This window comes from Protopterus annectens, chromosome 4.part0 (genome assembly GCF_019279795.1).
Source record: "Protopterus annectens isolate FY-2018-M chromosome 4.part0, PAN1.0, whole genome shotgun sequence".
Classification (NCBI taxonomy): domain Eukaryota; kingdom Metazoa; phylum Chordata; order Ceratodontiformes; family Protopteridae; genus Protopterus; species Protopterus annectens.
The window spans coordinates 1,572,580,766-1,572,595,996 of NC_056733.1; the positions used below are offsets into that span (position 1 = coordinate 1,572,580,766).

Below are 15,231 nucleotides of genomic sequence, written 5' to 3' on the forward strand. Positions count from 1 at the left end.
TTGCTATAATAAAACTGCTCTGTGAACTTCTTTTCAAGTAAACAACCACGGCGGGAACTTTCAAAAAAACCAAAACCAAGAAATAACTTCTTTTCAAGACTACTTGATACAATATATCAATACACTTCAGAATGTGGACCCAGTCAAGGATTACTGATTCCTCATATGTTCATTTGTTGATTTCTTTTACATTGAAGATGCAGTGTTATGACTTCTAAAAATGTTTAATTATTGCCAGACTTGCCAGAAATATTTCACATAATCCTGAATCACTTACTGCATTGGTCCTTCTCACATTTTGTTATCAAGAAAGACCTTAGCAGCTGTTTTACTTCTAATTCTATATACAGATTCATCTAAAGTGAAAAACACTTCTGTTAGGATCTTTTCAATGGTTTTTGCCTAAAGCAAGTTAGGAGACAAGTCAGACCTTGAAATGATTGCCCATCAGATCATTGACAAAGCACACTAGAGTATTTTATTTTATTTATGAAATGAGAGCTCTTTTTGTACCTATTTTTGACATAGTAAAGTTTATTCATGGGTCCTCATTCAACAGTTAAACTGTTGTTCAACAATAAGCTTTCCATTTTAATAATTACAACAAATTATACCAATCCAAACTATTGTAGTCACTTGTTAGAAGTATCTGGCTACATTAGAAAAATATCCTTTACTCTGCACATCTCATTTAATTCACACTCATAAATTTAAACAAAACACAATGTTATTAGAAAGAGCTGTTTAAAATGACAAGAACTTCAGACCGGCTTTGGGACATCATTTTCTTTATATTCATTTGAAGGTTCAGGGGATATTACTCAAAAATAAGCCATCTATATATCGGGAACAATTTTAAAGAATCACAGAAAAATGAGATTGCTCACCACATCAGTGAATCACTCTCCAAGATTTATCTCTCAGATTATATCTAGTATATATCCAGATCTAACTATCAGAGGTTCCATAGGTAAGACATATAACATTTTTAGTATGGTTTTACTCTCACTTTACCCACAAGTTTGCAATCTCGTGAGAAAGAGTTAAAAATGGGAGTCTCCCAAAATAACTGGTCTTTAATTATTCTTGCCCCTAGATATGCTACCAAGTCTAGAAAATATAGATTTTTTTTGTTTGGCAATATTTGTTTTTAAAATTTCTGTACCTCAGTTTTACAAGGATTTTCAAATTTCTCCTCCTTATTGTTGGAGATGTTGGAATGTGAACATGGGAGAATGATGCCACATATTTTGGGGTTGTATTAGATTGTCTTCATTTTACAGAGAGGTAACAAATGCAATCAAAGTTATGTTACAGAGTTCCAAAATGTGGGTACTTCTCTGGAAATCATGAAAGTTGTCTTAGAGGGACCAACCCATTCAGTATAACTACTTCAGAATTATTCCTGGGGTGTGTGAAAGGGGAGGGTTATGCTACACTCTGTAATATGTGGCTTTGAATCATCTTTTCCTAGCAGCAAAGAAATGTATTACAGGGAAGGAGAGGCAATGTAACCCCCTACAGAAATGAATCTTGTTAAGGCATTCTTAGACATTAAAGACCTAGACTGCCTTAATACCGTCCATGGCTTAAGACAATGACATTTAAATAGATGATAAAATATTGGATCTTTGGTTGCTAAGAGATAGATGAGATTATATCTTGCTACGACTACCACTTTGAAGAGTTGTTTTATTACTTCCCATAAAGTCTCAAATGTAATTTGCTACATGGCAAAACTGACTTTGCAGGCTGCAGTATGCTTATTGTACCATAACAGTTATGTCTGCTATTCACACTGTTTACATATTAGACAGTGTTTATTACTGAAGAGCAAACTACTTGCGGAACACTTGTATTTTCTTTTTGTTTTTGCTCTTTATTAACTCTGGTTTTGTACAAAAGTTATGAAATTGTATATTTTGTTATAATTGATAATTGCTTTTAATAGACAGAATGTTTAATATAAAGTTGTTTTAAAAAAGAAAAAAACAAAACAAGATTACTACCTTACACAACCATTCCTTATGTAACTTAAAGACTCCTTCTTAAAGCTCCTGCCACTCATAGTCCATCCCGTTTACACCTCTCTGTCTTAATGGCGGTCTTCCCTATTACAAGCCATTAACTTGCTTCATCAGTAAAACTACTTTTACTGCTGTACAAGCCAGTTAATTTGTATTGTGAAAAGTTAACCTTTTGCATGCTGTAGCTTCAAATGAAATGCTTAAAACTGCATTTTACTCTCTGCACTTACATTATTTATGGATGAGAATCATTTCTAACTTTGGTCACATTATTTTCTTTCAGCATGACAACATGAGTGTAGGTGGGATACAAATGTATATATAAATTTCCTTAAAAAACTGTGCATCAAATGGATGTTTATTTAGTGACATTTCAGTGCAGTGAGTTACTCAAAATGGCACCCGGTGAAGTCAAAAACATTTAAATGTACTCCTTTTGGAGGATTTAGCCATGAATCTGTCCCCTTTGTAGAAAGGGACCCTATGTGCCTCCATACTAAATGTTCTAATTCCAGATGATATCATATTGGGTAAAGAGCAGTGTCCAGATGCAATAAATTTGTATTTAGGCTGCTGGCTTCACTGAGTCATTCAAGTAGAGAGCTCAAGCTGTTTTATCAAAATGTGAATAACCACATGTTTTACATCAATTTATACTTCATCGAATGTGATGTGCAGGGTTGCACCTAGTGTCAGCTAATCAGAATAGGTTAGGTAGCTTGCACTGTTACATATGTATACATACATATATATATATATATATATATATATATATATATATATATATATATATCTATATATATATATATATATATATATATATATATATATATCTATCTATATATATATATATATATATATATATATATATATATCTAGATGTGTGGGAGAAGCAGCCTCCCATAACAGAAGTGTAAAAAAAAGTTTTTTTTTTTTTTTTGTTTAATGTATTTTGACTGCCTGTGCAGCTTATGAAATTTTGTTGACAGTTTGTATGTCAGGTCAGCAAGAAGGGCATTTGAGGGATGATGATGCAAGTGTGTGTGTGTGTGTGTGTGTGTGTGTGTGTGTGTGTGTGTGTGTGTGTGTGTGTGTGTGTGTATTTATAAACATACTTTGCAGAGGCACAAACCAAGACTAAATGAACAACTAGGAAACTTGGGTGACTGTTTAAAAGATGATACTGTCTAATTATATTGCTGCTGCTGAAATAAAAAAGTGTTTCTTTTCAGAAGACTTGCAGTTTAGCTGTCAGCAATGGCTAGGTGATGAAGAAATACCTCAACAGGCTGCTATGACCAACAACAGAGTGGCTACAGAAGTAAAAATAAAATTATCCTTAAATGTTGTCCTTTTAGAGCTGCGACATTTAGCTGGATGGCTTGCTTTGCATTCTGGAAAAAAGTGCTATTCGTTTTTTTTTCTATCTGTATTAGAGATAGTATTTCTGTAAAGACCATGTACAGGTACATTGCAAGAGTCTGTAATTATTTCATTTCAGACAGTGAGGCAAGTTTTAATCACACATAATCTATTTCTTAGGTGAGAGGAGAACTAATTTGACATTTAGTGTTAACAGTCTTTCCCCAATTCATCAGCAGATAAGAAATGAGCCATGTTAACAGAAAACAGATTAGTGGTATTTGAAATTACATCTTCTAATGGTTCAGTGCTTACTTTTTTCTTGGCAGTTAAGGTTTGCTGCTGAATATTTGGCTTGTGCATAACTTTAACAAGTCTGATGTATAAAATCAATCAATTCAGAGAATTTAATTTCTCCATTTTAAAAAGTGGGAATTACTAGACATACTGGCACACATGAAGTAATCAGTGGACTCATGTATGAGATTAGAGTTATTGGCTTTAAGAGATCTGTTGGAACCATTTCCTTCATTTTATGCCAGTAGAATAGATAGTCAGGCTAAAGCAGGCATTTAAATCATTACATTCATTTTAATTCAGGAAATAGATAAAGCCAGCATTGGCTGTTCCCATCCTTTTTCTGGTTCATTTCTATGTGCATTCCTTTTCAAAAAATGTTTTGCAAAGCAGCACTTGCTCTATACAGTTGAGCAGGTGGGTGAAGAATGCCATCACCATACATTAGAGATGGGTTTGAGCTGGATTTGGCAAGGCTTTTATTAATATGTTTGCTCTTACAGGATTTTCCCTGTTTGCAGTTCACTCTGAACATATGTTATTTACAATGGAATTAGCAAAGCAAATGCAGACTTTGCTTATGCTCTATTAATATGTCCCTTTTGCCACTCTACTGCTCTTATCAATTATTATATATCTTATTAGTTATGCAGGGTGTCATGCTATCACATCAGCTACATAATGACCAAATATGTCAATACAGCACACGGCTGTAATTTGTATTCTTTGCAGAAATTCACCGTGGTCAAGGTTTGCACTTTTCTTGTATCTAGCGAAGTTGGACTTAACTATGTTACGTCAGTGGTACCAGGGATAAAGACCACTGTATTGTGGATGAGGTCTGCATACCCTCCGCAATAAATATACAGTTTTGAAAAGCAGGTCACGTGCTGTACTTACAGTAAGTTCACTTTTCGATTAAAAGGCTTTTGACACCCTAACATGAATCCATGACTTCTGATCTCATTGCTATACAGATGTAAATTTTTACAGGCTGATTACCTTTACTGCATCTGTGCTTCAGCTTAACTTTCCTGATTTTGCAGGTGTATCGTAATAAACATTATTAGTATAGACATCAGTAATAGGATCAAAGGACCATAGGATGTTACTAGGCTATTCACCCTGAGGCCCTTATAAGCCTAACCAAGAGTTTAGCCCATGTTTTTTAACAAATCAGCACCCAGTGCCCCTGTCCAGCAGGGACATGGATGGAATCTCAGGGGTATATTTTCTGTTTCCCATCCAGTTATCCAGGTTATGCTTAAAAAGGGGTAAAGAGGTACTCTGCTTGATATGGAGAGGGAGTCTATTCCATAGATGAGGGAGTCTCTGGGACACAAATCTGTCCGGCCAACAAGTCTTGTTGATGTCACAGACCAGGCTGAGGCTGCGTGTGTGGGTTACTCGAGTGGAGCTTGACTTGCAAATATGCAGCAGTCCCATCAAGGTGGGGTCCATGATCACCTTGTATGCCAGACAGAGGTCACCTCTGAGGAGTCTGTATGAAACTGAGTAGAGGGATAGGGCTTTTAGCCTATCTGTGTATGGTAGATATTTGAGGTCCTGGATTCTTCTGGTAAGGAACCTCTGTGGTCTCTCCATCTGCTGCATGTGCTTTGCGAGGTACATGCCGAAAGGTGTGTTGTATTCGATAATGTAATACTCCTTCCATATTGCTGGAATGGTAATTAATGCCATGTCTGTTGAAAACACTCAACAGGAATTTATTTCCATTGGTTCATCTCACACGCACAGCAGCATATTAACAGACAGCGTGCAGTTACTAAAATACACCGCTGAATAACAACTTTCTATGTGCAAGTATTTTGGTCCAACAGCTCAAAAGTTTCATTATTTAAAACAAATGGTAGTCATTACAGTTCTTGGTTTAAATTGGGAATGTTCAGGAATTGAAATTGTTGTGATTGAAGTTCTGTAAGAATCACAACAATTTTATTTGTGGGAAAGTGATAGCTGGGAAACAGAAGGAGCAGTATTGCTTAAGAGCAAAGACAAACGTAATGTGGCTCTCTTCCTTCTATGAACATTTGACATACCACACATATCCATATTCTTCTTCATGAACTTTTTTGATTATTGCAGTTTTTAATATGCAGTTTACAAAAATGCATATATTTTTTTCATAAAGCAGATGCCAGGTATTGAATCATTTTGTCTTATCCTCACAAAAAAGATGGACTCTTTAAAAAATAAATAAATAAATAAAATAAAAAACAAACACGGGACTCAGCATTTTCTTAATAACATGTAGCAACATTTTCCTGTGATATAATGTGCGGTATACTTCCTTCTACTGTCTAATGAATAAACTTATTTTTTGCAGTTGGAAGCTTTAGGTACTTCAGGGTTCATGTCATTAAAATTAACAAAGTACACAAATGTGTGTATATGGTTTTAAGATACTGGACTTGGATTTAGGAAGCCAGAAATGACTGATGTGCACTGATATAGCCAATGTTCACATATGCATGATTTGCTGAATTATCTGTTATTGATTAATTCTTGCTGGATACACTTGTTTTTCAGCTAAATGAACACTGCAGAGATAAAAGTGCCTTTCACAAGACCTCAAAGTCTCTGTATTATGCATAAAAGACTGTTCATTTCCTAGCTGTTTTTGTTTTTCAGGGATAGATTTTGTATTATCCATTTGACAATGCAAATTCACTGGATTCTTTTGATCTAACATATACATATTTTCTGAATTTATGCTTGAGAACAAATGTAAGAATTAAAGAAAAGCTAATATAGTATTATCATGTCATTTATTATCTCTCTAACAATACTGACCATCAAATGTTACATTAATAAATGCATTCTGATATATGCTGGCAGTGTAAGATGATAGAACAGATGATCTGTGACTAGCTCTGCTGATCTATATTGCTATGTAGTCTATGTGTTAACAAAATGGCTGCCTACTACCAACATATTAATTGATATAAATCACACTAGAAGGATTAAAAATGAAACAGACATGCAAAATTTACAGAGATTCTTTGGTCTTGACAGAAATAATTGTTGCCTTACAGAGAAATTCTAATAAAATATGCATACTCGTTGGTATCACAGTCATAACCTTAGCTTAAATTGTATCAGAAATTTTATACAAACATTACTAATATTGTAAGCAAACTTAATCATTAGTGAGGTTTATTAATGAGTAACTTGTGTCATATGTTACCAGAATAATGTATTAGCTGTAAGTGTTGAACTGCTGTAGCCAAAAATAATGACTTTTAACTGACATAACATAGTTTTATTTGCCATTACTTCAGACATACATGGTATCACATATCACTCTAGTTGATGGAAAAAAGAAATGTGCAGTTTCAGATGTATTCTCCAAACTTATAAGTTGTATTGCTTTTAGTAGTGAAACCCACAAAATTCAACTTTTGGAAGGCCCAAGAGAACTGTAACAATTGAAAAGTTCTAGTCAAAATATGCTGTGAATTTTATTTTCTGCCAATTACTGAATACATGGAACAAACCTACATGTATCCTGAGTAAGAGCAAACTAGTTAAATCAAAAGCATAATTTTTAGGTTTTATGTATAATTTAGAGGACAGACCTAAGGCCACTGATACCAAATGCAGATGCCAGGATATGCCTTGCATTACAGAATTATTTCAAAAGAAAACTGAATTTGGGGGGTTTACACCTAATCCTGAGGTGTGGCCCACTGTATCTACTGATCTTACTACAGAAAAAGTCTGCATACAGATATATAGTATCCCTATATAATGTCTTTGCACTGTACTTTTTTTTTTTTCCTTTTTGAGACAAATGGCTGTTTTCATGGTATGTGTAACTCAGCCATCTGTCAGCTGATGAGAAGTGTTACAGTTATGCTCCAGGCTAGTAAAGACTGAAGTAATTCCTATAAGCAATATCCAAGCTCCTTATTATATGTGTGTGTTGGTGGGGGGGCATGACACACACACTACACTGCACTACATATTTTCAAATCTTGGCTTGACTGATGAGGCACATCAGGAGGATGCTAATAGGACTTTGATGGAGGTGAAAATGAACAGAGGCAGGAAATAAGGAGAACTAGAGAAGAGAAGCAATGTGGACTTGGGAGGATGCATATAGGGGGCATTGTGAGGTATTTAGGTGACAAACAAGGTAAAGCAGGAACCAAAGCCATAGAGAAGGACAAAGAAAAATGTAGGTAAGCTCAGGAGGTAGAAACCAAGATAACAGAGGAATACGATGTAAGTCTAGAAAACTGCAGGCTGAAAATGAGATGGGAAGAAGAGAGAGAGGACTGGAGCGGGAATATAGAGAACTAGATGAGTACACAGATACCATAGATTGAACTAAAAGGAAGCATGAAGTAACTCAGCTGCAGATGAAAATATCCAGAACACTATCTCCAAATAAATTTGCTGAGACTTAAAATCATGTGTTGGCAACAAGTTTTATTTTTCAGAATAGAATTAGCAGCTTCAGTGAATTATTGGAAAAAGCAAACTGATGCAAATCTGAAATGGCAGACTTTGAAGACTAACTTAATACTCAACAGATTCTCATCTTAGGCTGTACCTTTTGGAGTGCACTTAATCATAATTCATATTGTTAGCTGACGACAGCATAATACAGTTAGCATCATTGTCTAGTGAAGACTTAGATTGCTACATTTCAGATGATTCTTAAAACTCTGAACAGATTTCATGCTGTAACACTTGTAATTTTCCCTTACACAAACACTACTCCACTCATTAAATAGTTTGCAATAAAAGCAAGGTCAAAATGTGATGACAGACTGTGTCATGTTTCTAACTTTTCTCCTGTTTAACCAATGTTCCATAATAACATTCAAAACAGAGCTGTGTCTTCGTATCTTCACCTGCAATACACATCAGCAGCATCATGTCTCACATAAAACGTTTCCTGGCCAAACTTGCTTAGAAGTGATGTCTAAAATAAATCTCAAAAAACACAATTTGTTTAAAGAAATCTAATTTCATGGTTGTGTTTTTTAATTCCTTACATATTAGCAGCAGATACAACAGTTAAAAACAGTGCTTAGAAACTAAGTATTCCTTTGGAAAAGGCAACACTTTCCTGAAAGCAGCTCTTTGGGAATAGTTACACTTGTATTAGAAGTATCTGCATTTTTGTGGACCAGTTTACGAGTCTGGCCAGTTCATGTAGAGAAAAAAGTATAATTTGACATATTAGATTTGATTTTAGTTACATAGATACATACAAATGTTTCAAGCATAGGCTTTAATGCCATTCTAGCCTGCCAATATACCAAAACAGTTGCTCCCATAATAAGCATTCAGGCTGTTCTTAAAAATATCTAAACTAGTCCTTGCATTAATGTAATTTGTTAGGCTATCAGCTGCTCTTAGTTTGGTGCAGAGGAGGTCATACAGTGAGGTGGCAGTAGAGATGGAATGATAGCTTATTTCAAAATGAGATGCAGTGACCAGAGGCAACTAATGTATTCCTGAAAATAAAATTTAACAACTGACTTTTATCATTTATAATGCATTTTGCCTAATTTTCAATCAGGATAATTAATTTTACTGTTTCAAAGGTTTACTTCTTCTTTTGGCTTTTCCTGGTTAGGGGTTGCCACAGAGGATCACGTGTCTGCTCATGATTGGCAGTGGAGTTTTACAGTGTCAAGTTGCCAGCCCAGCACCCAACCTTTCAAAGAAGGCACGCACATGCATGTACTCACTCCTAGGGCCAGTTTAGAGTGTCCAATCCACCTAGAGCATGTATTTGGGATGAAACCAGAGCACCCGGAGGAAACTCATGTGACCACAGGGGGGGCATGCAGACTTTGCACAGAAGTCACCCCAGCCAAGGATCAAACCAGAGAACCTCTTGCTGTGAGGTGGCAACACTAACCACTGCACCACCGTGGCCTCATAAAGGTTTTATTTCAAAAAGTTAAAATTCTATCTTCACTACCATTTTTATAACTGGTATCATTTAAGAAGACTCAAAAGTTTGTTTATTGTCTGTTTTTTGTAAATTAGGTGTCTGTTGTGGTTATTTAGCTAGAAGGAAAGAAGTCAGTAGTTTTAAGCAGTGAAGTAGAAGTAAGATGGTAACCATGGCAATGGAAATGCGAGCACGTTTAGCAAAGTACTAACAGGGTACACCAATCTGTGTGAAGTTTATTGTATATCAGTGATAGATGCCTCCTTGTGTGAGAAATACAAGGCCAATGCTAACATGGAAAGGTATGACATTAGTTATATGATTTAAGGGATTGCTGATTAAATGCGTTTAATTTATATTGAATGATGCATAATTTAATCTTCAAAATGTCCATAGAATTTAATGATGTTTTGTATGAAGCGACAAATCATTGTAGTGTCAGATTGCTGACCTTAAATCTTCTTTAACTCCTCTTTTTAAGTAGTGCCATCGAGTCCTACAATGGCCTCGTCTACTAGCCTCCCTTCAAACTGCAGCAGCTCCTCTGGGATCTTTTCCTTTTCACCCGCCAACATGGTCTCAGCAGTGAAACAGAAGAGCGCCTTTGCCCCAGTGGTGAGACCGCAGACTTCACCTCCCCCAACTTGCACCAGCGCCAATGGTAACAGCCTGCAGGGTAAGCATGCCCATTTTGTGATGACATACCTCTGCATACGCCAATAATCACATATGAACTATTAACTGCCTTAATCTGCATTTCCTTCACTACCAGGCTTGGATATTGCATATCATATAGTTGTCTGCCAATCAGTGTGATAACATATCATTCAGTGACTGCTACTCTCTTTTATTGCTTCATTTCAGATTTTGATTTGCGTTCCTAAACTCAGTATTTTAGACTGAATAGAAGGCTAGTTGCATGGTTAATGTGTGCTCTCAAAAAGGTGCTGTGCAGTGTGAACACTATTTCATGGAAATGTATGATCATGGATTTTTTTAGCGTTGACTTAAAGATGTGCACCTGACCGGCTAGTTTAATTAAGTCATTATGTTAAAAGTACTGAGTGTAGCACTGAATGTATTAATGAGCATCTGCATGTATAAACAGTAATTCACTTAAATGTACATTTTTAATAATATGTACTTCTGTTTTAATAATATGTACTTCTGACTACTAACACCATGATCTTTTTCTTCCCGCTTCTGTTTCTTCTTTTTGTGCTTTATTATCAGACCAGTCTTTTGTGGACTCTAGCAAATACTCCACTGCAGGGTCTCTTCAGGGACTGGCCTTCTCTTGAAGTACGTTGAATATCTTCCCTTTCTATCTCCTTTTTCACAATATAAGTGTATAATTCATTTTAAAAGTTTTGCATCATAACAAAAGTTGTTTATAGCCTAAAGAAAATGTATTTAATGTTTTATGTATAGAGACAATGCAGATCAACTTTATGATTTCAATGCTGCCAGATTGACAAAAATTAATTGGTTGCCGTTTTGCTGTATTGGTATTTCAAAACTGTAGTAGCAAATATATGTAAACAGTGCAATATGCACAGAGAGCTTTGTAGAAAATGTATAGTACTAAAATCTAATCTATTTTTTTGCTTCATAGCAGGCCAGTTATGATGCAGTTTTTGGTGAACACGCTAAATAAAACTATGGGTGTTGTGTAACAAAGAATGAAAGAACATAAAACACAGAATAGGTTAGTTCAGGTGAAATGGCCAAACTGTAGCATAACTTTCACTAGATGAAGTAACACAAAATATTACAAGTGAGAAAGTACTGAACATGCACTGAAGTGTTTGATGTTCTGTGCACTGTTCGGCACTATTCTGTAGCATCTTGCACTAGTGCTCCCAGAAAAGTCAGTGGGGACAGCTTATTTTTTTTCCAATTTAACTTGGTATAATTTAACAGATCCAGTTATAACATTTCCTCAAAAATAAGCTCTCTCTCTCTCACACACACACACACACACACACACACACACACACACACACACACACACACACACACACAAACAAACAAGAAGTGGAACATAGATTAGAGTATGTTGCTGTTGCAGTGATATGCCTACTAACCCATCAAGATGTTTCTTTATTTATTTACACAATGATCACTCAACTGATTTTTCCAGAATAAACAGTGTACCAAGAAATAAAGTTTGATTGGTCATGTTCACTGAAAGGTGTTTGCTGAAAATGATATATGATGTCATTTTAGAGTCCATAACTGGAAAAGACCAGACTGTTTTCTTTCCAGGTTAACATGTTTAACTAAATACTCACAAAAATAAAATGCAGGTCATCTGATGACACTGAGAGTGGTTAATTCAATCCATCCCTTGACAGCAGCACATTTTACTTTTACTGTATCATGAGAGAAAAAAGTAAAAATGTGCTATATTTTTATGAAGCTGTTTACTGAAGCTTATCCCTGCTATGTTTATTTCAAGCTGACTGAATGCTATCATTATGTATGGCTCCTTATATGTGCTAGACCAACAACATTGTTGAACTATAGAAGTCACATACACAGTATAGTAACTGCAAAGGTGACAAATTCAAGGGTTCTTTAACTTTTGTTTACAGGGAAACCCCCCTTGAACAATAGAAAAGACCATGAGTTTTCTCAAATTATATAAATGTGAGATTATGATTCCTCATAAAATAGAGTGCAGTAGGAGTGAACAAAATTGCTTACAGTTATCCATTATTTATTCATTTTATTGAAACAGTCTAGCCACTACTCTGTGAAATGAAATAACTTGATTTGGCTCACCATATTCTACTTTTGTGATTCACTTTGTTGACTTGTGCTTTCACAGTTAGATTAAATACAATAAAATAACTTCCCTCTTGGTAAACCAAAAATGTTGAGAACTCTGTAGGATGGAGGACTTCACCATTCGACAAATACTACTATAAGTAAATTAAAGGGTTGTTATACATATTGTCTGCCCACTTTACATTGAGACATGTCTATCTAATTGAATTGGATTTAATCAATGATGTTTTTTTACATGTGGAGGAGCAAACCATTTGAAAAATACCATACAGACCACTTCAGCCCCATGCACTGTTGAAACTAATAACTGTGTCTGAAGTTGTAAAACCAAGGAATAAATTATAAAAGCTGTCATTCTGAGCCTGTTTTATAAAACGGGTTCCTCATAGCATGTCACACTGGGAAACAAAGTTGTCAATCACGTACTGAATTAAGCAGTGTTTATTGATTATTCTGTTGTTCATATAAATATAGCTACTTCAGAAACATTATTAATATAAAGGATTATTTGCAGCATTTGTGCAACTGCTACTTGCATGTTATATAAAACCAATACACCACAGCAGAGCTTTAGTGAAAACTTCCACAATTAAAAGAACTGCAAGTAGAGACTGTAACCACTTTGTTTAATGAAATGTTTATTGCTATTGTCCGCATTATTACAGGACTTCCTCTTCTGCTACTGGCTACTTAAATGTGTTTAATAGTTTATGTACCCTACTAACCAATGTAGCAGCTTTTGGACGACCATTCTTACCTACAGTATTCAGTCAATAAAAGCATTTTTTCCAAAATTTCAGCCAAAAGTCCTTTCAGTTTTTTAACTGCATATCACTTTTAGTCACACTTCTGTAATCTTGGACAATTCTTTTAGACCCTGCAAGAACGTACTCCAAAAAATAAAATGTTTTTATCTTACACAATTTCCCCATGCCAATAACAAAAAGCAATGAATATGTAGCAAGTTTGCATGATTTTATATGGGTCTATGTCAGATGACTGACTTTTTGGAAAATAGAGAAAAATATCAAAGAGACCATATAACTGAGTTTCCGAAAATGTGAACATCCAAAAAAAAATTCCTTTTTAGATTTTTATTATATATACTAACTTTGGGATCACACTACAAAGAGGAAAAAGGTAAATTTCCTAATCCTTGCTGCACCATGATCTCCATTCAAAGGCTTTGAGTTTTCAAAAACGTGATCATATGGTCTCAACCATATGGAGTTCCAGTTTCTGAAAACTCGATCAACTGATAGGGACCCATATATATATATATATATATATATATATATATATATATATATATATATATATATATATATATCATCATCCTCTTTTGGCTGTTCCCGTTAGGGGTCGCCACAGCAGATCACCTGTTTCCATTTCTTCCTGTCCTCTGCATCTTGCTCTGTCACACCAACCACCTGCATGTCCTCTCTCACCACATCCATAAACCTTATCTTAGGTCTTCCTCTTTTCCTGTTACCTGGTAGCTTCATCCTTAGCATCTTTTTCCCAATATACTCAGCATCCTTCCCCAGCACGTGTCCAAACCAACATAATCGTACCTCTCTGGCTTTGTCTCCAAACCTTCCAACCTGGGCTGACCCTCTAATATACTTATTCCTAATCCTGTCCACCCTCGTCACACCCAGTGCAAATCTTAACATCTTTAATTCTGCCACATCCAGCTCAAACTCCTGCCTTTTTGTCAATGCCACTGTCTCCAACCCATATAACATAGCTGGTCTCACTACCCTTTTGTAGACCTTCCCTTTCACTCTTACAGGTACTCGTCTGTCACAAATCACTCCTGACACTCTTCTCCACTAACTCCATCCTGCCTGTGCTCTCTTCTTCACCTCTCTTCCACACTCACCGTTACTCTGAACTATTGACCCCAAGTATTTAAACTCATCCACCTTTGCCACCTCTACTCCTTGCATCCTCACCATTCCTCTATCCTCCCTCTCATTCACACACATATATTCTGTCTGAGTCCTGCTGACCTTCATTCCTCTTCTCTCTAGAGCATATCTCCATCTCTCCAGGGTCTCCTCCACCTGTTCCCTACTCTCACTACAGATCACAATGTCATCTGCAAACATCATAGTCCACGGGGACTCCTGTCTGATCTCGTCTGTCAACCTGTCCATCAACATTGCAAATAAGAAAGGGCTCAAAGCTGATCCTTGATGTAACCCCACCTCCACCTTAAACGCATCCGTCACACCCACTGCAGACCTCACCGCTGTCACGCTACCCTCGTACATATCCTGTACCACTCTTACATACTTGTCCGACACTCCTGACTTCCTCATACAATACCACAACTCCTCTCTAGGCACCCTGTCATATGCTTTCTCTAAGTCTACAAAAACACAATGCAACTCTTTCTGACATTCTCTGTACTTCTCCAACAACACTCTCAGAGCAAAGATCGCATCTGTAGTGCTCTTTCCTGGCATGAAACCATACTGCTGATCACTAATCATCATGTCCCTTCTTAACCTTGCTTCCATTACTCTTTCTCATAACTTCATGCTGTGACTGATCAATTTTATTCCTCTGTAGTTACTACAGCTCTGCACATCACCCTTATTCTTAAAAATCGGTACCAAAACACTTTTTCTCCATTCCTCAGGCTTACTCTCACTTTCCAAGATTTCATTAAACAATCTGGTTAAAAACTCCACTGCCATTTCACCTAAACACCTCCATGCTTCCACAGGTATGTCATCTGCGCCACCAGCCTTTCCATTCTTCATTCTCTTCATAGCTGTCCTTACTTACTCCTAGCTAATCCAC

At 36.1% G+C, this 15,231-nt stretch overlaps 1 protein-coding gene across 3 annotated transcripts in view; it reads left to right on the plus strand.

Moving 5' to 3' along the window:
• LOC122799947 (transcription factor COE1) overlaps positions 1-15,231 on the plus strand; it is a 1,219,541-nt gene that overhangs the window by 1,182,257 nt on the left and 22,053 nt on the right. For 2 of the 3 annotated variants that reach the window (XM_044069358.1, XM_044069357.1), the window contains exons 15-16: positions 10,106-10,300; positions 10,858-10,926. In XM_044069358.1, the coding sequence (XP_043925293.1) occupies positions 10,106-10,300; positions 10,858-10,925 (263 nt within the window). In that variant the 3' untranslated portion in view covers position 10,926. The remainder of the gene's footprint in view (positions 1-10,105; positions 10,301-10,857; positions 10,927-15,231) is intronic. The other variant, XM_044069359.1, reaches the window with a different exon arrangement.